The sequence below is a fragment of the Dipteris shenzhenensis genome, chromosome 21 (genome assembly GCF_047967505.1).
Source record: "Dipteris shenzhenensis isolate YYH24624 ecotype China chromosome 21, Dip_SZ_1.0, whole genome shotgun sequence".
Lineage (NCBI taxonomy): Eukaryota > Viridiplantae > Streptophyta > Polypodiopsida > Gleicheniales > Dipteridaceae > Dipteris > Dipteris shenzhenensis.
This window is the reverse complement of record NC_141616.1, coordinates 13483724-13507938: the sequence shown is the minus strand read 5'-3', so window position 1 is coordinate 13507938 and position 24215 is coordinate 13483724. Positions and strand designations below refer to the sequence as shown.

General features: G+C 43.4%; 1 protein-coding gene across 1 annotated transcript in view; it reads left to right on the top strand.

The window, feature by feature from the left end:
* Positions 1 to 19074: 19074 nt before the first annotated feature.
* The window catches only part of LOC147888514 (SNARE-like superfamily protein), a 28690-nt gene continuing 23549 nt past the window's right edge, over positions 19075 to 24215 (top strand). Inside the window, exons 1-3 of the mRNA XM_087392727.1 lie at positions 19075 to 19319; positions 19489 to 19587; positions 19686 to 19736. Of these exons, the coding sequence (XP_087248853.1) occupies positions 19110 to 19319; positions 19489 to 19587; positions 19686 to 19736 (360 nt within the window). The 5' untranslated portion in view covers positions 19075 to 19109. The remainder of the gene's footprint in view (positions 19320 to 19488; positions 19588 to 19685; positions 19737 to 24215) is intronic.

The following is a 24215-nucleotide window of genomic DNA, read 5'->3' as shown; positions in this document are numbered from 1 at the left end:
AAGGTGTAATAGCAAAGGGGTTGGGAGAGAGAGGAGAAGGGAGGAGGATAGGGGAAGGAGAAGTTACAAGGTTGGAGGAGGGGGGGGTTGGATACAAGGGTAGGACATGCTTTTGGAAGTGAGAGTGTAAAAGAGCATGGACACTTGGAGACAATTGCATAGAACACAAAAGTAGAACTCAACACAATGCCCCAAAGAGTGTGGGCTTCATTCCATCATGAGATGTTTATACAAGTTGGAGATCTTCTCTCTTTGTATGTAGGGATTGTAGGACTTTCTCTCTCTACATGTAGGAATCGCATATAGGAAGGACACATTGAACTTGCATCTAAAACTTGCATGTAGGATGCACATGTAGGAATCGTATGTAAGATGCGCATGTAGGAATCGCATGTAAGATGTACATGTAGGATTCGCATGTAAGATGCGCATGTAGGATTCATAAGAGAGATTCCTAAGAGACCTATTCCTAGCCTTATGTAAGTATAAGTGGTACTTTGCCACTACTCTACACACACACATTCAATGCTACTTGAGTCCATGTTGACACAAAGTTCACAACTTTGTTGCACATAGTTTTATAGCTTGTGGTCAAAATATAAAACATTGAGGAGGTAGAGGAAGTTTGGAACATCAACAAAAATGACCCTCTTAGACAAACAAGGCACTATGACTTGATAGGAAAACAAGGCATTGATGGCCTAGTATAATGCATGGTAGTTGATTATGAGGGAGTGGAGCCTAGAATGAGGCATTATGGTTTGAATTTGACGCTGCTATCAAAAAATTTCAAAGCATGAAGGAGCTTTTTCCACTCAAAGTAATTATTGCTTGAGTCTAAAAGTGGCAAGATGTCTTGGAATAGAGATGCCGAAGGGATAGAAAGGAATGAAGGCACTAGCAACCCAATGACTTGTCACAAAATATGATGAGGGAGGAGAGAGCTAGAGCCACAATGTGGAATGAGATATAAGATGAGAATGGAGAACCACAAGATCAAAGCCAAGCATAAACTATCTGCATTAGCTATCAACCCCACATACAAGGCTCCTTGTGATCCACACTAGATCCACAAGGTACCACCTATCTTATGGGTTCACAAGCCTCAAGGTCTATCCATGACCTACACCAAGCTGATGTAGATTTCCACCCCTCTAGACACCGTGATGTATTAATCTCAACACCCCGCTCAATACGAAGGTAGAGTATTGCATTAATATCGGGTGAAAAGATGGGAAAAGCCTGAGCAGAGAAGGTGGTGCACCAGATAGCGAATGCGGAGGAAGATAGAGCGAGAGGACACTCCTCAATCTCAAAGGATGCAAGCTCCCTCCCAGCCTCGAGGACAATAGGTACAGGATAGTTCAATAGACTTCGCCTAGTCACAGGTAGTTGGGACCCCTGTTGTGCAGGTCAGATAGCCCCCCCACCATAAGCAAGGTAGTCTTCTCATGAGCCAATCCAACAATAGGATCAGAGAACTCCAACAACACCAACAGCATCAGTGCCTTTTGATCCAGGAGTCTTTGCACCCACCCCTCAGGCGACTCTGCCACCTTCCCCTCATGTTCCCCCCTCCTTCTTCCCCCCTCCCCCTTCCCCCTTAGTTGTGGTCACCCTCACCACCTACCCTCTTGTTTTCAATCCTCTACCCCCCTGCCCCCCCCGATCCTCCTCCCTTAGGATAGGGGGCAACGGGCTCTTCCTCCTCCTCCGCCCCCCTGCTCGTAATCCAAAGTCTCTATGCAAGAGCACAATAGAGCCCCACTCCTCCCCTCAAATGGTGGCCTCCTTGTTGTCATCCTAGTCTTTTGGCCACCTTTAGGACATAAATTCTTTGTAGATGACTTCCTCAGGAGACTCCTCTTCTCAGATTTTAGGCCCATAGCCCCGCCCTAGGTAGCCTTTGCCTGGGGAATTCTGGAGGATCGATCTATGGAACTATATGGAGATACATGATGCATACCCCCTCACCTTGGAGGTCATAGTTATGATCTTGCAGCCTTGTAGAGAGGGCTCGATATGGGTGGTTGATTCTTGCACTCGCCCTTTTTGAGGGTTCAATTTTGTTGCAATAGGGAAGGAAAGGTGGACTCTAGCCTTGTTCGATAGAATGATGCAGGAGTGGATGGGTTCGAAGGGGGTGGATGTTTGGCTTGACCATGGCAACTTGACTACTTTCTCACTACTTTCTAACTGGGTTGTTTCCCCTCAGAGAGACTTGGCATAGGCTATGCCACGAGTGTCGTCATCCATCTGGGACCAGAGCTACACTATTCACAGGTCAAGCATTGGTCTCTATACTAACGTACAGCCAAATTGGGGCTTGCTTGAGGCATCCTTTATGATGCAATGCGCCCTCAAGATTGACGTGGAACCTGTTATGCCTTTGATTCAAAGACGCATGGATGCAGATTAATCCCCATCTAAACCCCCCTTGAAATCTCAAAAGTCAAACACAACCATGCATGTTCCTTCTCACAAGAGAGCTCTGTTTCCCAAGCTTCTTTCTCATGAGTTGGATACTAGTGATTTGGAATGTGCATGGGCTCCACGACCATGCACATCAATAGCCACAATACTTGATCCTTCATCAGGAGCTTTAGAGAACAATGGTTGGGAGATTGGTGGACTTCCTCGTGATATAGGAGCATGTGCTTTCAGCAGTAGCATATATTAGCCGGCGTCACCATCTTTTGCCAAGGAGAGGCCTAGAGGTGTGGTCTCTGGCAATAAGCAAGAGTGTAGGAGTTTGCATCTTAGTTTCTCAAAGCAGTCTTTGTGGATGTATTCGCCCAAGGTGAGCTAATTATAGGTAAGGCAGTTTGGATGGCGATCACAGGCGAGGGACGACAGGACATGCATCTTGAATGTCTATGCCTTGGTGTGCAAATAGCAAGCCTCAACTTCTAGAGACAGTTGATGGAGAGGCTCCCAGATGTAGACTCTTGGAATGTGGAGGAGATTTCAGCAATCTAGAGCACAGGGAGGACAAAGAGGGGGGTGCATCCTTCGCAGAGATGCCGACAGTGGAGAGGAGCACTTGGGAGCAGTTCATCTTCATGGTTTGTCGCAAAGACCCTTGGAGAGAGGATAGTTCTCTAGGCTTTCTTTTCCTTTGGGTAGTGTATGCACGATGGACTCCTAAAAAGGTGAGATGGCTTCTACATTGGAGGCTGATGGGCTTTGCATAGAGACGGAGGCATTGGTATTTTGGCAAGTACCATGATGTCAAACCACTCCTGATGATATTGTAGCTTGAGCAGTCTCACCATGGCCTCCCTAGAAGGGGGTCACCCTTGACTCATTATTACATGATCAAGAAGTATAGGAGGTGGTGATAGAGATTTGGAGACACGGAGATGACAACCCAGAGGGAGGATGGGCAGAGTGGGCTGCGAGGCATTCAAAAAAGAAATAAGGAGCTGCAATCCTAGGCACTATGGTGGTAATGATGGCTCTTATGTTAGAAAAGACCCAACAGAGGGTACACGTAGCGGAAGACTTATAGTAATGCCCAGGAGCTCACACAGTGTGCGGTGTGAGTGTGGAATCACAGACTTCTTTACTTATGTGCATACAATAGGTGTGCAAACTCATCACTAGACAATGAACCAACCAGATAGAGAAACCACCAAAATATATATTTCCGTCCACAATTATGGACACAATACAAAAGAGACAGATCCAGAGTCCCACACCATGTGTGGTCCTCTGATCTCACCACAAAGTCCTCCTCCTATCTGCTGGCTATCTCTAGACTCGAGTTCGCGTGCTCCACCTCGAGCTTCTGTAAACTTTCCGTCCAGATCCCTTCCACCTTGCTGTCTTTGCACCAGCCTAGGTGGGCAGCACTCTTTGCTAAGTCTGCAGCTCCTGTGTGCTCCCTTTACCTCCAGTGATGAGGCCTAAGGCAAGCTCCCTGCTGCTCCTTTCTGCTGGTACTAATGCTGCTCCAAGTGATGTGAAATGAGGCCTAGGGCCTCTCTTTTTATAGGCCCCAAGGGGGCTGGTAAAAAACCGACCAGCCTGCTATAGACTGGCTGACCAGACTGGCCGACCAGCAGTCTGTGGCTGGTCCAGCCCTAAAAGGGCACACCCCCTAGGGCTTTTGGCCCACACTTTTAGGGTATTTTGGCCCTCCATTCAAGGTAGGTATCTAGCCTATATAAGGCCTCCCTTCTGCCCACTGACAGCCATATATGCTGCTCCATATCTGGGCCTGCACATCCTGCCATATCTGTGCCTTTGCTAGGTCCTCTTCCCAGCCACGTGTCCTGTGCCATACACCTGTACATCCTGCTGTCTTGACCCGCCTGTACTGTGCCATCATCAGGGTCTGTTGTAGGCCCTTCACCTGCCCACTACCCTCACCAAGCTAACGCCATCTACAGGTTCCAAATCTGTGAGGTGCTGCCCATGTGGCAGCCCCTTCTCTTTCTTCTCTCTTGGGCACATCCTGCCCTAGGTCTCCCTCCCCCACGCACTCCTCATTTGGGGGCTTACAGATGGGGAGGTGACCTTTCCAACATCTTATAGGCATGAGAGATGGTCTTGAGGCAGGACCTGGATTCAATGTCTCCGAGAGCAAGATAATGGTTGGTAGTAGACAGGTATGATTGTGCACGATTGGACTTGCAAGAAGATATGCAAGGGAGAGTTCTCCTTATCACTTTTCTAGATCTCGCTAGGTGTAGCGATGGGACAAGATGACCAGGTACTTCTTTCAAAGCACAAGCCCTCAATTAGTGGGGACACACCTATAGCTATTGAGAGGCTTGGATGGCATCATGCAAAGAGATTCTTGAGATGACTTTTTTGGGCAGAGGAGATGGTCCTAACCACATTTGGTCTTTGGTTTCACAAGACGTGAGGAGGCAGCTAGAGATGCCTTTTTTAGAGTAGGAGCTCTCGAAGGCCTTGCACGCACTCCCTTTGCAAAAGTTCATGGGAGAGGATGTCTTGATGCGGATTTTCTACTCTTGGATATTGAGAAGGCATATGACAAGGTGGAGTGGCCCTTTGTGGAGGGAACTATGCAGTGGCTAGGTTTCTCAAATAGGTGGATCAAAGGCATCTTGACCTTATATGGAGGCAATCGTAGAGCCAGATGCCTATTGGTGTTCACATAGGAAATGCCTTCTCTCTCTCTCTCTCTCTCTCTCTCTCTCTCTCTCTCTCTCTCTCTCTCTCTCTCTCTCTCTCTCTCTCTCTCTCTCTCTCTCTCTCTCTCTCTCTCTCTCTCTCCTGATTAGTGCAGTAGGGTTGCCCCTCGCCCTCTTCCTTTTCCTTTTGTGGAAGAGGCCTTGCATTACTTTTAATGCTTGCAGGCGGGGGGGCCTCAGAGGAAGGAGACTTCCAGTTTGATAGGATGAGGAGCTGCTAGATCCGGAGTTTGTAAATGACATACACTTTATGTGGAGGGCTCAGTAGAGAGCCTGGAGGCAGGTAGGAGGGCTTTGGCGACGTATTGCACAACTTTGGGTGCTAGGATCAACTAGGCTAAATCAGTTGATTTCCACTGAGGAGGTTCAAGAGATGTAAGACTAGGGCCCTGGGTTTTAGATGGATCCTGAGGAGTCAGACATTGTGGTATCTCGGGTGCCAGGTGGGCATAGATACTTTAGCGGAACATCAGATAGGCCCTATATTGGAGATTGTGAGGCGCAAGCTTCTATATTGAGCTTGGCCAAACTCTCTCTAGTAGCAAGGTTCTAGTGGTGAACCACATGCTCCTTGGTACAGATTGGTACATAGCTTCCTACTGGTGCTTTCACAGGGGTTGCATGGGGCAGCTAGGGTTCCAAGTACGTAATTTCCTTTGGGCAAGTTCAGATGGCACTCAAAATACTCAAGCGAGAGTGGCATGGCAGACACTGATTATGCCATAGTTCCAGGGGGCCCTCAGCATCATAGACCCTAAGATGCAGAGCTGATCCCTCCTGGGCAAGCTGATAGTGTGAGGGCTCACCCCAAGCCACAAGCCCTGGAAGCTTTCAATGCAGCATGGAATTCTCAGGAACACCCCCGCACTAGAGGTGGACAGTGGCAGCCAGCATTTCGATGGATCTTCTTGCTTGCACCTATCACAAGGAAGGGCTCCCCCTGATGAAAAGCCTTTTTTGTGTTTGGAAGTGGTTGTTGCTTGGTCTTATTCATGCCTACCGCAATTGTAGGGAGGGGTTTGACAGGAATCCTTTGGCACTAAGAGGCTCGGGATCCTGAGGATGTATGCTTGGCTAATGGATGCATATCAACTGGGCATAGTGGGATAGCAGCCCCGTGCACTCCTTTAAGACATGGTGATAGCTTCCTATGGAGGAGGAGGAAAGAGCTCAGGCATTCTCACACATGGAAGGCATGAGTGCCAAAGTGACAGAGATAGATGCAGCGATCTTAGACTTTTGGTGGGAGGGGCTAAGCACTACTTGGTCTCTGCACTATTGGTTTGGGTAGTTCTTATAGCAGACAGGAGTGTCGCTCAGGGTGCAGTTCCTTATGCAGACACTTTGTCACTTTTAGTGCCGCTTTTTCAGATGCTTTGTCATTTTCAGTGATGCTTTTATAGGGTAGGGGAAGGAGGCATTTTGCTAGCAAAGATAGGGAGTGGATAGTGGGATGAGACGACTTTGTGTGGTGGGCTTACTTGGCAGAGGATTATGATTATGGGCCAATTGGGCAAGAATTGGGCCATTGACATGGACACGGTCCTCTCGCACAAGGAGGGAGCTCACTAGAGACTCTAAATTTGGGAAGGACGTCCCCTTAGGGAGATTCAGTGGGACCCAAAAGAGTGATTTTGGACCACTCAAGTAGGGGACTTAGACAAGATAGAGGAGATACACTTCTTCTCTTACACAACCAAGATAAGACACCACCTGCAGTTGGACCCAACAACATGGACCCCCTCAAGGGGAAGCATTGGGTTGAGCAAGAGGTCACTAGCGAAATTCCCCATTTGTGGTAGTATCTCTGGTCTAGTTTGTGACCACAGAAGATCTCCTATTTTTTCTAGCTGGTAGCTCATGGAGGATTACCCATTGGCCTCTAGCTAGAGAAGATGAGGTAGACAGCATTGTTGTATAGATGGAGTGACTGAGATGATTTCTCATTGTCTATGGGGATGCCTATCAGCACAGAGACTCTGGGCAGTACCTTTGTGAATAGTAGCAACAAGTACCCAATGCATGGAGAGAAACTTCACATGGGGGATGGTTGCCTGGCTAACTGAGGGAGCGTACACAGTCTCGATATGAGCCCACAGCCCTTACCTTTGGATTTATGGCCATACAGCGGCTAGGTTCAAGGTGAGGCAGTTCCTCCTAGGCATATGCACCCCTCACCCTCCATAGAGGATAGTGTGTGGAAGATAGTTGCTAGCATCACTGCATGGCACATTTGGCTCACTCGCTACTGTAGTTGAGTGATGGGAGGCTAGCCAATCACTCTAGCAGCCACTCTAGTCGCCATCTAGCAGGATATCATTTATCCTCTAAGAGCTATTGGGAGCATGGGAGTCGTAGGTCTAGAGTGATCGTTGAAAGGTGGGAGCACTTCTTCCAGCATGGCCAGTAGGCTCCTTATGTTTCCATGGAGAGAGGTATTCAATGGCTATATAGTCCACCACTGTGGGTGTTAGCCCCTATTCTAGAGTCTCCCTAGGTAGTATGCCAAGAGCTCAAGAAACAAGTTGTCCTTATTCAGGAAGCAACCAGTTTTTTCCTTTTCTTTTTCCATGGTCAGTACCTTCTAGGTTGTTTGCTGATTTGTAGGGTAGTTTTTTTCAAGCATCAATAGAAGTTCCTTTTCTCTGTAAAAAAGAATTGATGTTAGACTGGGTCTCAAATGTGCATGGATTCGGATTGAAAACATTATTTGGAAAATATGAAAGTGGATTTGAGAGTAGGACCAAGATTTGGAATGGGAACTAACCAGAATGTGAAGTGCCAAAAATAAATCCAAACTAAAGTGAAGTTATTCTCAAAGGGCAGAGATTGGTTTTAGAGAGATTGAGAGAGGCTATAGAACTAGACGATCTAAAATGATGAATAACTTGAAATGAGATTTACTTTACGAAATGTGATAGAGAACTAGGATTCAAGAAGAGTATCTAGAATGGGATTTGAGAGAAGATCCAGATTTGCTGATGAGATCCAAAATATGGTGTTGATGACATATACCTATCACACACCCTTGATGATGTGGCAATTTTAAGTTGATGACATAGTCCAAATAAAACTACAATATGTGTGCTTCACAAAAATTTTGCTAGAATTTGTAGAATGGATAAGCACCAATTATGGCTATGAGTGAATCATTGAAAGATTGCCTAAACAAGTATGAAAGAAATGGACAACCAAGTTGAGGCTTACTTGCAAACTAAGCTTCAATGGAATGTAGACTCTAGAGTGTCAACAAAGTGAAAATAATGAGGTTTTGTTGACTAAAACCAAAAAATATAGGGGACACTAACCCTTAATTCACCAATAGGCATCAAGCATCATGCTAATGATGATGACTACTACTCCTCTTATAAAAAATTTACTCTACTAGAAAGAAATAGCTTCAATAGTCTATGTTGGATTGGAAAATGTTGCATGCAGATTGAACTTTGTTGCTCTCTCTCTCTCTCTCTCTCTCATACTTGGCCTTCCATATCTCCATATCTTGGCCTTCCATATCTCCACCACCATGCCAGCCACCACAGGGAGAGCTCCCCCCACACCCTCACACACTCAGATCCACTTTGACTGTGCTCATGACCCTGTGTACATGAGTCATCTAGCCAAGGAGGTCCCGGCTCTACTTGGAGATGACATAGACCTCACAATGCCTCCGACACCCTTGTCTTAATGGTACAGGATGCTGCTATCAGATCTTTCCCCACGACTCGATCCGGGCGGAGGGATGGGAAGATGCCTTAGAACCCTTAGTTCAATGATGAGTGTAGAGAGGCGAGAGCCTACTTCACACAGCAACAAGCTTTTAGTCATCTGATGCCACCTGAGGCACAAAGGATCTATCAACGATGACTAACGCATCATAAGAGACGGGCTTTTCTCACACAGAGGATGGATGAGATTGTCAAATCATTCGAAGGAGGAGACCCGACCCCTAGATGGGGATTTCTATTAGAGGGAAGCCACCTATCCCCATCTCTAACCCAGTATGCATGCTCCCTCTATGATGCCCAGATGCAGACATCGTCGAATATATCCTCCACACCTAGGTCCACCATTTGTCATCTGTTCACCACACAGAATGTACGGGCTGCACTTGGCCGTCTACTCAATTGGAAAGCACGGGACCACAAGGGCCTCTGGACTAAGCACTTTCCACATGGACAAGAGGTCCTGAGCACAAATGTTCAACTAGGCTATGTGTCATAGTTTTCCACCTTCTTGGAGTACCACCACCATTGTGCCGATAAACAGAGTGAGGGACCCTATGGAGATAGGGAACTATCGGACACTTATAATTGGGCACAAGATCTATGGATCAGTTCTAGAGAAAAACTCAGCAGTCATATAGAGGCTCAGGGACAACGGGCACAAGGACAAGCAAGGTTCTAGAGAAAGCACTCTACCCTAGATCACATCTTCAGTCTAAGGCTTTTGATGACTTTCAAAAGGCTTTTAACACTATCCCATGATCCCGCATGAGCAAGAGGTTATAGGAGTTGCAGATTCCATAGACACTGATATGGGGGGTGATGAACCTATACGAGTCTGTCAGAGACAAAGTTTGGGCCCTAGGTGGCCTTCGGATTGGGTCGAGAGTACGATCAGATTGAAGCAGGGTTGCCCCCTCTCACCGACTCTCTTCAGGCTATACATTGATGAGATCACCTCTTTCATAGACCGCCTAGGGGACAAAGGATCACTACTCGCCGATCTCATGATATAGATATTGCTATATGCTAATGACATAGTCCTTATCTCATCCTCAACGGAGGGGCTGTAGAGACACTCTAGAGGTGTTATGTAGAGAGAGAGACCTAACAGTCAATCTTGGGAAGACCAAGGTTATGGTCTTCAACACCTCACATGCAGTAATCCGACCTCTCAATTTCACTTATCGAGCTGAGCCAGTGGAGATAGTGCAGCCCTAAACATATTTGGGAGCAGTCTTCATAGGACCCCTTTTCACTATGACACATGCAGTTGTGGGGCATGACTCACACGGAGACGGGGTGCTTTGGACCGATTGGAGAGACAATGTTGCCAAGCACACTTTCAAGATCAATCGATGAAGTGCTAGCTTTTCCATACACTATTGTGACCGACTGCCATGTATGCAACACCCTTCTGGGATGTGATCTATTGGTAGCAATCTGGAAGAGATTTAAGTGGCTACATGTGACCATAGGATCCTGGATGATTCGAAGCAAGCCCTTTGTCCCGCATGAGATAGTACAAGAAGAGTTCACCATGAGACCATACAGATTGATGTCATCTTTCAAACAGTGACTTTCATCCATAGAGTCTAGGACTTACCTCACTGGAGACTACTGACACTGGCTCTGCAGTCATCCAGACGACTAGCTCAAGGTGGGGCGGACACATGGTATGCACATATATCCACATGGTTTGCCAGACATGGGATTCAGATAGACATGCTCCCCCTTTTAGTATAGTTTGGATGCACCCCTTGAGTCGATCCCTCGAGATGAGATTAATCATATTACATGGTTAGATCTTCTCCAGCTCCACACTTCTCAAGCTTGGGGGGGAGATCAAGAGCTCCCCACCAAGACATAGTTCTACTATGACCATTTCTAGAATATCTTAGAGGAGGGATTCATCATCAGACCCTATATCTCGAGGACGGAAGAGTCACACATGCGCTGAGGATTGCCATTGGGCAAATGCAGGTTTCATCCCATCAGTTGAGGATTGAGATAGGGAGAGTAGCACGTATACCTAGAGAGCAGCAGACCACTGGGAGTGGGTGAGATAGAGGAACACTTTATTTGCACTTGCCCAACCTACTATGAGATCTGGGAATGATACCACTATCTCTATCAAGATGGGAGTGGCTTCGGCCCACTATCATGATTGATCCAATTCCATGACTAGGTCTGCATTGGGCTCTATCTGCTTGAGATGTGCCAATATAGGGAGACCCTACTACAATATATCAAGAGCAGTAAGAGGCGATTACATCACAGGATGCAAAGGTTGACCACACACAGCGGCACGTCATAGATTTTAATGCATTCAAGTGAGCTCTAGGACACAGTGGGGTGGAGGAGTAGGAGCTAGCTGCTATGTGGGCAGTTCCGATTACTGAGAGAGGATTGCAGAGGTCACCCGACACAAAGAGCGCCTAGAGCACACTCGATCAAGGTTTGCCCTATAACAACTTTCCTTAGAGGGGCCCGCTTAAGACGAGGGGTCAATCTAAACATAGCTCAATGGGTTGAGATATCGAGGAGAACACGCCCCCCTCTGGAACCACAGCATGAGACAGCCAGACATTGAGATGTTTTCACTGAGCCACCACAATGCTAGGTTTTGGTTTTTGAGTTTCCAATTCCAGTTCCAGTTCTCAACCTGCTCTAGATAGCAGAGAGATAGCACATGATATGATATGATATGATGATGTTATGATATATATATTTTGTACTTGATTTTGCTTGAGTCATTGAGCTCTTTATATTTCAACATAGTACTCAACAAAGGGTCTTAGCGTGCCCTTTGCCTCAGCCCTTTGTGGCTTGTATGAGTTTTTCCCATTCGTGTCACCTTGTCCCATAGGCCCGCGAGGCCTCCCGAAGATGTTAATATATATTTCTACCACTTGTCACCTATGCATGGAGTTCTCTACATTGGCATCTTGTTGGATTTTCATGACAAACTACTTCATGGTGATCGAGATGGTTCTTGGAAGAATCCTTGATCTTCTCTACATTGGCATCTCGTGCTGGCTTTTCATGACAAACTGGTTCATGGTGATCGAGATGGTTCTTGGAAGAATCCCTGATCTTCTCATGGAGTTGCATGTCCCTTGAAGCCTCATGAGAGTTGCCTAGCTCTTGGATTGGTGGACAACATTGAAGCTCTTGCAAGCAGTGGATTGCAAGCAGCAGGGTCGGCATAATCTCCTATATAACATACAAGGTGTTATGAGCTAAGATAACCATGTGTCGGTTCTACAGATTGATTGCAATACAACCTTGCTATAATGTTTGGGCCTAGTATTCTATACTTGAAGGGTACATATTTAGTTTTTTATTTTGTTATGCTTAAGAAATGGACTTAAGTATTTGTTATCCTTTGCATAGTTTCCTTGTATTTGCTTGAATACACTAAGTTATGGTACATGATGATGATTTTTCCTTAAAAAAAGGTCCCAACTATTTATCATCTTGGTAAAAGGTCCTGTCTATTTGTTATCCTTTGACTAGTTTCTTTCTATTTGCTTGAATACACCAAGTTATAGTGCATGAGGATGTCCCTAGCACTTGACAAAGTTGCGATGCTGTAACAATTACATTATATTCTTATGCCTATTAAGGAAATATTTAGTGTTTGTAATTGCAATGCTATAACTAACCCAGAGGAATCATTCTATTATAGTTCTTCAAAGAAGAGAACCACAATAAACACTCCTTCCAAAAGACAAGGATGAAAAGGGACCTAGCTTTCACCCGCATGATGACTTCCTTGGTTACTTTAAATAAAATTATGTTATGCCTAGTCAAAGCACCTCAAAAAGTATCTTCAATAAATTTCTTGGGACAAAATAGGTTCATAGAACACCCAAGAATGCCAAAGCTATATGCAAGAAAAGGAATGGCATAGTTGCTAGTACCTTAGTTATTCAACGTGTGTACTACTTGATAAGTACGATAGCGAAACATCTGCATGAACTCCGAGATGAACTGAAGAGCCATATTAAGGGATTAAAAGATTACGTTGTCTCTCACAAATTCCTGAACATGAAGGGAAATGGTTTGATGAAGGAAGGTGTGCTCAAATCACAACCAATGAAAACATAGAGAGGTTTGTGTACTCTTTAGACTTGTCAACTATTACTAGGCCCAATCAATACATATCAATTTTGGAAAAGTTGATGCATTTGGGTTTTTTAAAATAGGCTTCATTTATTGTATTATGCTTTTGTGCTATCAAGGTTTAAACACATATCTGGAGTAAAGCATTGGATCATTACATGTAAAGCAATGGTTTATCTTTAGAGAACAAGCACAACTACACTTTCATATGATGGATCTACTACAAGTGTAGAAGCACATAACAGTAATTCATGGTTAGGGGATCCATTATAATGCTCTTCGTTATTTGAATGTTGTTACACGTTGGTTGGTGGTGCTTCTACTTTGGTTGTGTGGTTTGCATTGAAAAAATTCATTGATGAAGATAGAGTGTCAATTACATGGTCTCTTAATGGCATAAAAAATTGTTGATTGGATTACTGAGGTGCTAGCTTTCATGGGATTCCAGCAAATAAGTGTAATACAAATAGATAGTACTGACTCTAAATAAATAAACATTGGGTGGGGATTGGTTAAGGGGACTATGAGGTAGTAACAATACCCATTTATGAGTCCACTAATCAATATTCTATCAACAAGAAGAGTGCAAGTAGAACGGGGAGCACTAGCCACAGCTACACACTTGGCACTACCATTTGTGCGGATAATGATGATGAACAAGACATAGAACTATATAAAATCCTTATTTTGCGTAATTTATAGAGACAATTAACTTTTTTGGCATGGACAAAGCCATTTGCAAATTATGGTTTTGTGGGGATCTGCTGTTGTTTAAAATGACTTACTACTACTTTCATTAGGTTATATTTGCATTGTGGTTGTGCTTTTTCAGTAGCTCTCAACAATGCATGGCACAACTACTTATAGTTTCTTGTGCAAACAATGCTAAGCTTTAATATGTTGCAGGTAAAGTTAATTTTCCAATAACGAACCAATGCCTACTATTGAGAGGGAGGCATCAAGCCTATCAAAGAAAAGACCAATAGCTAGTATTGAGAAAGAAGCTTCTCAAATGTCAACTATTGGAGTGACAAGTGTAGGAGCAAAAAGCAATCATATAGTGGCAAGTAGCAAGTCAAAAAAGAGAGAACTTTTAGTTGCAAGTTATAATGATAAAGGGAAATTTTGAACATGCAAAGGGTCATATTTGAAAGATTAATTTTAATTCATTATGGTAAATATGACAAGAACAATAACTCACCATACCCTAATATAAGAGCGAACTTAATTGACAAAGATACTCTTACAACAATTACATTTTAGATTGATAAGGACCTAATCAATAAGCACAAGAAAATAATTAGATCAGGTAACTATGTAGAATCATAAAGTTTTGAATTCCTGAATGGAGAAAGGGTAACTCAACATTAACATTAAAGGTAACGGGGAGCAAACTGCTGCCAATGCGCAAGATGCACTTAACATTCTTTGAAAATAAAACAGTAGCAGAACTACTCGAAAGTACCGATGCATACCTAGTTGGCATAATTGTAGTTGTGATCTTACAGGATGCTGGGACACATGAAAATGAGAAATTCACAAGCTATTACTTGAAGGTTGCTAATGAAACAAGCATAGACGATTTCTTGATTGTGAGTAACTTTGTTATAGTGTTAAGCTTTTGCAAAGAAGAGAGCTAAGAACTAATGCCCTTGTTATTTTTCGCCTCCTATGTAGTTGACATTTTTACAGTGACACGAGCATAATACTCAGTGCATTGAATGACGTGATAAAAAATGTAATAACTAGGGAACATAGCATTAAGAAATAGTTGCAATTTGCCATCTTCTCTCCAGCAATTAACCTAGTTACTTCCAAGCGGCTCAATAAAGTCTACAAGCATTACGATGGCTAAGGCATTAGTATAAAATTTTAAAATAGCAATACAATATAGTATTTTGTAGCATGCCTAGCACAGTTGGGCTAACTTGTAGCTCTAAAAAGTGCTAATGAGTGAATGTTTGCTGATGTTCCTTGTGCAAGTTTGCAGTGAATTGACATTTGTGTAACTACTTATCCATTTTTAACTACATGTTCAATTTGCAAGACACAAACTGGATTACAAAGAATAGGCAAGAATACTTACAGCTTCATTCCTTGCAAGTGACGAATTGAGCTTGAGAACGTGAACTACATGACTGCAACAATTAGAGTAGGGAATGGGAATGAAGTTCAAGCAAATGTTAGATACCCCTGGATGTCTTCATTGCTTGAGATAAGCATCCTAGTTGATGAATACTTAAAGAAGAATGAAAAAGAGTTTTGACGATGGAAGATTAGCTTAATAAATGTTGATGGAGGTTTGGTTTAACACTTGGGAACTGAATACACATCGATGGCAAACACTAAAGTCAAGGACATGTCATAGGACATTGGTGTTGAAGAACAATCTACTATGAAAGCTATTGCTTAAACAACTGAGGCAGCCACTCTACAAATCTATATACTGCTAAACAAGTCATTGCTTGAACAACTGAAAAAGCTAGTTTGCAAAATTACATATGGCTAAAAGAGCTATTTTGCCGATCTGCATACTAGTGGCTTGAACAATTGGGGAAGGTGTTTTGCGAATCTATATATTGTAAGAGAAAGTTTTTTTCTAGAAGCATTTGTAAATGAAAAGCAATTTTGACACCACACTTTCTAAACTAAACTAGATTCTAATGCTACAACTCTTGAGAATGATAGTTTTAGATCACACAAAGGAAATTCTTGTTTGGCACAATGGCATACCTAACATATAAGGTAGTTATTTAAAAGAAAAGATAGAGGACATTTGTATCGATGGACAAGGATAAATCAATTGATAGCATCTTGCATAAACAAAAGCTATGCCATGTAAACAACTACAAGGATGAAATAGGTGATTTCTTATTTCACACAATGAGAGACTTAACAAAAGTAAGTATGACAAGAACTTCAACTTACAACAATCCAAAAATTTATAATGTGTTTACACAATAACGAGGAACAAACAATAGACCGTGTACATACATGTATGTCTTTAGAATTTATATGTGAATGGCATGACGTGCAGACCCACAATTTCTATCTTGCACAAATGAGTATTTTAGTAGCACATGGTGGTCTCTAGTCTTGGGGTGCCAACTCCCTTTAGTAAGAAAACCTATAAAAATCTTGAGTATGAGATGAATTAAACAATATGCCATGAGTGCAAATTAATCAAATTAACATGGTTGTGTTGTACACTAAAAGAGCTTCAAATATGTCTTTACACCTTGCAATTTGGGTAGCACATGAAAAAGTTACATTAATTTTAAAGGAGATGGGTTTTCATATTTTAGTGTATTTTTTGTTTTACCACCCATCATCCAAAAGACCCCCCCCTTGGGCCTCACATATTATGAAAAATATGTACAAATCTTAAAATCTTACATATTTTTCAAGGAATATACGTTATATTTTGTGGGAGGGGGGACAATAAATTTTCATATTTTTCCCTTGCATATTTAAAAATTTAAAAGAAAATCCATGCATATTATATATGGACCTTGTCCCCCCATATCCTAGATTTTGGATGAGGGTAGTAACATATTACATATTGAGTTGGCTCCCTAGGTCTCTAGTGTGATCAATTTACTATTTTATGAAATTTTGAGTTTCTTTAAAAGCCAATATCTGAGCCAATCGTTGAATAACTATAGTACCTAGAACTCGAACACTGCATGGTACAAACGATACATCAAATCAACCTTGTGAAATCAGCAAATGAGCATAGACCAATTGCCAAACTAGTAATCAATGTGCAAAAGCTTCAATTCAGAATGAGCTCACAATCCTTAAGGCAACCACAAATGCATCAGCTAAAGTAGCATTGAGAAAGATAAACTATTTAACATTGTACTTACTGCATAAACAATAATTAAAACGTGTAATAAATTACAGATATAGTCCTAGTCATTGCTTGTTTCGTATAGTAAAATACTTACTGGACATGATTTCTCACTTGCTCGCATAACAAATACAAATTATCTAAAAACATACCTATGTCTAGATCTTTTGCATAGTCAGCACGATGTGCAAAGTTGTGACAAGTATCTAGTATGTATGAGCATTGCAGCAACACGACGTAGCCTTTAGGGGGATCACTTTGCTATCCTATGGGCATCATCATACCTGATCTACATATGGTTTTCACTAAACAAGGGGATTTGTGTGAGGTGTGGTGAAAGCTTCAATGCAACGCCATTGCAAATTCTATATGAAGATTATCCTTTTCATGTGCCCCACTTTGAACCCATTGTTCAAATTAGCACATCACTGAAGTTAGGGATTTGACAAGCATGACTAATCTACCCACCATTGAATCTTCGAGAAAGGAAAAACAAAGTGCAAGAGATACAGTTGAATCATGCATTCTTCTAGAATGGAGTAGCTTGAACCAATTTATTTCCTATTGTGTGAGAAGCAATTAAAGTGTGTTAGGAATTATAGCTACATTCCTAGTGACTGGTTGTTTGACACTGTCAAATACTTGGTGGGCACAAAGTTAACATCTAGAGAAATTTGAGTTGCAACAGTAAATCAATTCATAGCTTCCTTATAAGGAACCGCAAAGAAGGCCAGATTGTCTAAAAACATTTATAGCACCAGACTCCTACATAGCTTGCATGGAGTGCAAAACTATGAAGATACCTTATGTGTATAAGTGTCTTAGCATCAGAGAATGGGCTTTGGGGAGACCATTTTGCCATTTTGTGGGCTTTTGAGGATCTCAAAAAAAGGGCATTAAGGAAACTCTTAAAATCTGATAAGAGGTTATTTGGGCAGATCAAAGATTTCTACTTTGCAGCCGAGTTCCAATGCCGTGGAAGTGAGCATGACAACGCTTTCGAGGGTGCTCCTATTTTTGGTGCAAAAAGGAACTAGGAAGTAACCAACTTCGTTGACCAGTACATATCGTGTGACCTTACGCTACTTCTTGGGTTGCTGTGCAATGAGTAGCACGCCACAAACACACATGCACATGCCAAAAAAAGGGAAAAGCAATATGCGGATTTCATTTTCCTTATCGCTAATGGATGAACCAACCATTTTAGAGCCTTTATAGACAAAGTCCCTACAAAGCAAAACCATCATACAGAGAACTAAATGATCCAATCCCAAGCCCAAGGCAAAGTTTGGGCAGCAAATTTGCAACGCACCAAGGAAGAGTATATAGCATGTTTACGAGCAAACTTTAGACAATCAACCTTATTCTTGAAGAGAAAGCCGTCTGATGCTTGGACAAAACCCATTTGCCAAATTGCTAGCACCATTATGGAACGTAAACACTGATCCTAATTTATATTAAGGTGGACAACAGAGTAACAAAGGCATTCCATGACATAATAAAGAAATCAAACCAACATGACCATATTAAGAAAATGGGGCCTGCATTCCTCAACTTGCAGCACAACAGGCAGTCTATACAATACTTTCATTGCCATTGCACCATGCTTCAGAGGAACACAATTTGCAAATACATCACCGTCACAACAAATGTAGTAGTATTAAAACTAAATAAGATCTCGTGTTCTCTACCATATAACTCTAACTGATATCATGTGCACTTCAAATTATCGACCACTACATAGTGTGGCACGAGACACTCGAGCTAATATCACTTGCATAATTTATCTGAGTACGAGGGTAATTAGTTTTTCACATATTTTCCCTTGTGGAAACTATATGATGAACTTTTGCAGGGGAGGCATCATCTGCCTCTCTAAGTGGGTGCGCTGGGAGTCCCCCACAGTTAGACGCGCCTTGCTAGGTATACGGTGCCTCCCATATGATGATGTTATAATGTGGGAATTTGTATAAAACATCTTGTGGAGTTGATTGACATCGAGACCAAGAAAAACCATTTCATGACATTGATACTCAAAGACACAATAACCTCGTGCACGGGCTTTCTTTCATTTCTCCTCGGCACTCACGACAGAGATAAGAGCTTTTCAGCCCCGAACGCAAGAGCGAGTGCTATTGTGCACATGTGCATAGTGTGTATAAACACACATAGTGCGCTCACGGGGACGGACCGGAATGCGCGCACGCACGCACACACACACACACACACAAACAGTTCATGTGGCAGTGGACATGCGCGGACGCACACACGCGCACACACGCGCGCACGCACACTAACAGTTCATGTGGGAGTGGATTTTGTAAGTCCCGCGTTCATTTTCCAGTGTTTGGACGACTTCTTTCGAACTTCAGCCGGCTGCCATCTCTGCTCCATCGCCGGAAAATTCGGCTTCCCGGGTTTAGATCTTTGCAGATTCTTGCCATCATGGTACGCTCTTTCGATCTTGTTCTTTCGTTGCTAATTCTTCACTTCCAGGCGTTACATTGCTTCTTCTACTCCTTCCGAGCCCCTGCGCTGCTTTCGCCTTTCATTTTGGGATTTCTTTGAAGAAAAATGGGGGCTCAAACCAGCATGTTTCCCCTTTGAATGATTGCAGATCCGATTTATTTTGCTTCAGAACCGGCAAGGAAAGACACGGCTCGCAAAATACTATATTCCGCTAGAAGATTCGGAGAAGCATAAATTGGAATATGAGGTGCAGAATCACGGATCGTCTGCATTCTTGGGAAATTACGCTTTGTGCAGGTCAATTTGTTGTGAGCGTCGTTTGATCGTCTTGCTCTTTATTTTCAGGTCCACAGGTTGGTTGTGAACAGAGATCCTAAGTTCACCAACTTCGTTGAGGTCCGCTTTTCTTACTGTATCCAAAGCCATTTAATGCGACTCTTCATCTTTAACGGCTCTTTCATCATCAATCAAATAGGGCCAAGATACGCAGTAAAGTCAAGTTCAATGTTACAAATAGAAAGCGTGACTTTTCGAAAGTGGCAAAAGACAAGACTCAAGCTTTTCAATAGCCAGCAAATCATATAAGGACCACTGCTCTTTTTTTTTTTCCTTTAGACAATTTCGAATTGTTTTGGCTTTGAGATGGCCACTGTCTATTTCGTCAGCAGGCATCATTCGTGTTTGTGATTGAATTCTTGTTCCTTCACAAATTAGGATAAAGTACAAATTTATCAAAGAGAGACGTGTGACATGCCGCTAGCTTGCCCTACCCGTGCAAAACATACTCCACGAATTAGGATAAAGTGCAAATTGTCAAAGAGACATGTGTGAATGCTGCTAGCTTGCCCTACCCATGCAAAATATACCCCTGCGCCCCCCCTGAAAAAGTGCCTTGGGCTTGATACTGAGACATGGTTGTTCCATGATGGCTGGCTCCTCTCCTTTGCCTCATCTACAGCCCATGGCAGCCCCACAACCAGCCACATCAGCAGCCTCCACGCTGCTCCAGGGCCTACCACCCAGAGGTCACAATCAGAGGCAGCATCTTCTACTCAGTACGGGCTGCCACACAGGAAGCTGTACATCTGTATAGCTTTCAAGAGCATTAAGTCTGGCTGGCCACCGTCAGGGGTTCTTCCAAGACAGGCAGAACTGCCACATGGGCAATTCTCTGCCTTGTGGGCAGCCAGTGGAAGACCCATGGCCCACAGCAGCCCAATATAGGCAGAGGAGTAGTTGGGTTTATCTATGTGCTGGTATGTAATGGCCTCCTGCTGCTGCTGTTCTGCCCTCCTCTGGATGGAAGTTGGTTGACTATGTTCTGCCCTTGTTTGGCTACTGTTTTTCCCTTCCTGGTGGTTTGAGTTTGGCCAGCTAGTGTGTCTGACATAGGGGTGCATGTGACAAGATCCAAAAGGGGAGCATCAAGGGGGGGCCCCGAGTCATCTAAAAGTTGGTCAGTTGTCCGCCTGAGTGACTGGACTTATGTATGCTGTCTATGGGATCAACTCCACGGGATGCTTGCCCTTGTCTAGGCCCATCCCTCCAACTTTGTAGTCTCCATGAGGTAGCCCACCGTCTGACAAATGCTATTGAGAGAGAGAAAGAAAGAAGAAATTATATCAACGTCTTCAGAAGCCCTCTCGGGACTATGAGACAAAGTACACACCAAAAAAGAGTAGCTGCTACATCTCTGAAACTCAGAGAGTCGAGGAGTGTTAATAGCATCTCAGCTCGAAAATATTTAGCACACATCTAAGTTCTAGTTTATAGCGAAAGTGGCCTGCATTACATCAGTTTAAGACCAAGGGTCTTTAGGTTTAGGTTTGAAGTCTTTAAGTAGAGCCATTCCATCACGATAGACTGCCCATTTTCTTGCTTTATGTGCATCCTTTATTTTAGTAAGCTCGGCATTCCTTTGTTGAGCTGAGTCAGGGTGAGCTCTTCAGACATCCATATGCGTGTACCTTTCAGCTTGTCTGTCTGTCCGAGAATCTTAACTCATTCTGCCCTCTCATTGAAATAAACTTGCACTTGTGTCCCCTTTTGGGAGATACAACTGATGTCATTTTCATCCCACTCTATTTGTGGTTCCCCCTTGAGGCATGTTAATTTCTCTTCTTGTGTGTGTCCCTCCTCATCATCAAAACACCCAAGACAATCCTTTGGTAGTCCCCCAATGTGCAGTATTCTCTTATTATGTACTATGGCTTGCTGCTCTTTTACTTCTGCATAGAGATCTGTTTGCTGTTGGCCACAATGGCCATTGCTTTCTTGGCTGTGCTGACCTGAGTGGTGATCATCTCTTCAACCTTGGAGACGAGTGTTGGTGCTGGTGGAGATGTGCTGCATTTTTCCATAACCTCTACAAGAATTTATTGCTTGCCTCGGCTCTCCATCTCCTTCACCTTTCTGCAAGCATAAGCCTAGGCTCTCTAACTTCTTGCTATAGAAAGTATATTTGCTCCTGTGGATCAGATCCAATCCTCTGCTTGTAGTGCAATGCATAGGGGCTGGGTGTCGATGTGGAGCCTGCAGGGTCAGAGTAGGAGGGATTTCTAATTGGTGTAGTGACACGTCCCAGCACTCCTGAAACCCCTGATCTGCAAAACAACCACACACAACATCAGAACTGAGCAGGCTGCTCACCACCCAACCGTGACATCTACGGGATGTGATCCCGAATCAGAAGATGTCCCCTCCGAGCCACGGGCTGAGCTACTGGCACGAACTCCCAATCAGATCCAAACCAGCCTGGTGTCCCATACCACTAGGTGGCGCTGTGAAGCCCTGGATCTGCCACTGGGCCTTGGGCTACGCTAAGATGCAGGCGCGCGTCCGCGACACAATCCAGGATCAGACCTAGCATCCGGGAACGAGACTTGCTCCCAACTGCACACTGAGAACTGAACCCCCTGGGCCTCTTTTATAGACTCGGGCCCCGGCGCCAAAAATAGCGAAGACCTATAAATAGTTCGTACCCTTGCCACTCAACCCGAGAATCAAGCCTGCCTAGCTCTAAGCCTCCCCAGGCTAACCTGAGCTAGTTCTGTGTACCTAGTACACGTCAGATACCAATCCGTGCACATGACATACTCCCCCTCCTCTAAGAACTCACTCCTGAGTTCGCTAAGAAATCCGGAAATGTTCTTTGGAGGTTTTGTAATGTCTCCCATGTTGCATCCTCCTCAACACGATCCTTCCATTTAATCTTGTATTCCGTGATAGTACGATTTCGAATCTGTCTTTCACGAAATTCAAGAATAGATTCAGGTTCGTGAGGAATAAAAGTCAAATCTGTAACTTCTATAATCTCATGAGGAGAAACAAGTTGATCATCTGCACCCAATACTTCTTTCAGTCTACTGACATGAAAGACTGGATGCACTTTAACATTAGGAGGCAATTCTAGTCGATATGCAACTGGTCCAATTCTTTTAATGACCTTGAATGGGCCACAGTATCTGGGGGATAATTTCGGAACCAAACCAGTACTTAGGCTCTTGGATTCCTTAGGAATTCTCAAATATACCATCGTTCCTTCAGAGAACTCTCTGGGTGAACGATGTCTATTAGCATAAAATCTGTCCCGATCTTGGGCACTTCTAATAGACTCCTTGGCAAACTGCAACATTTCCTGCATAGAAAAAATCAAGGTTTCAAAAGCCTTGTTCATTGCATCATTCCAAGAGATCGGCTGGGTAGACCTGCGTCCACGACCTTTCAATATGTTGGTCAAAGGTGCCGTGATATGTGAATAATCATGCACTGACTTCCGAAGAAATACCGTAAATCCTAGGAAAGTACGAAGTTGTTTCACAGTCTGAGGGATAGGCCATTCTAAAACCTTCTGGATACGATCCAGATCAATGCTAATACCTTCAGAAGAAATCTTGTGTCCTAAGTAAATGATCTCCTTCATAAAGAAGTCACATTTACTCATCTTGGCATAAAGCTTATGCTGTCTTAGAACAACTAAGACAACCCGGAGGTGTCCTATATGATCCTCAAGCGTTTTCCTATATACCAAGATATCATCTAAGAACACTACAACAAATTTGCCCAGAAAATCCCTGAACAAATCGTTCATCATCTGCTGAAAAGTAGCAGGAGCATTGGTCAAACCAAAAGGTAATACGAAGAACTCGTAATGACCATACCTAGTCTGGAATGCGGTCCTATCTATGTGTTTAGCATAGATACGGATTTGGTGATAACCCGGACGCAAATCAATCTTAGTGAAATACTTCGCTCCGGCCAAACGGTCTATCAAATCATCAGAACGAGGTAAAGGATAGCGGTTCTTAATTGTGACTTTATTTAATCGTTTATAATCTATACACATTCTCCAGGAAGAATCTTTCTTCTTTCTTAAGAGGACAGGTGCACCCCAAGGTGATTTACTTGGGCGGATATAGCCCATATTCAGGTAATCCTGAAGCTGGATAGCTAACTCATCCTCCTCTACCTGGCTCATCCTATAAGGTGGTACACTGATAGGTTGAGCCCCTGGGACTAAGTCTATGCGATGATCTACTGCCCGTTCTGGAGGTAAACCTTCCGGCAGTTGAGCTAGGAATACGTCTTTAAAATTATCTAACAACATTCTCAATTCTCGGTGTTCAAACGCACTTAATTCATTCTTGTTAATGACCGAAACAACAAATGAAGAAAGTGGAATGAAAACACACTGATAGACATCATAATGAGAATTGTTTAATATATTCCGAAGCTGCATCGCAGATACAATAGGCCCCTGAGAAGGGGGGATTTGATCACACTGAATACAAAATTGGGTGTCCTTATCTACAAAAGAAAGCGTATGCTCCGTCCATCCGATCTGAATATTGTGGGTTTTAAACCACTCTATCCCGA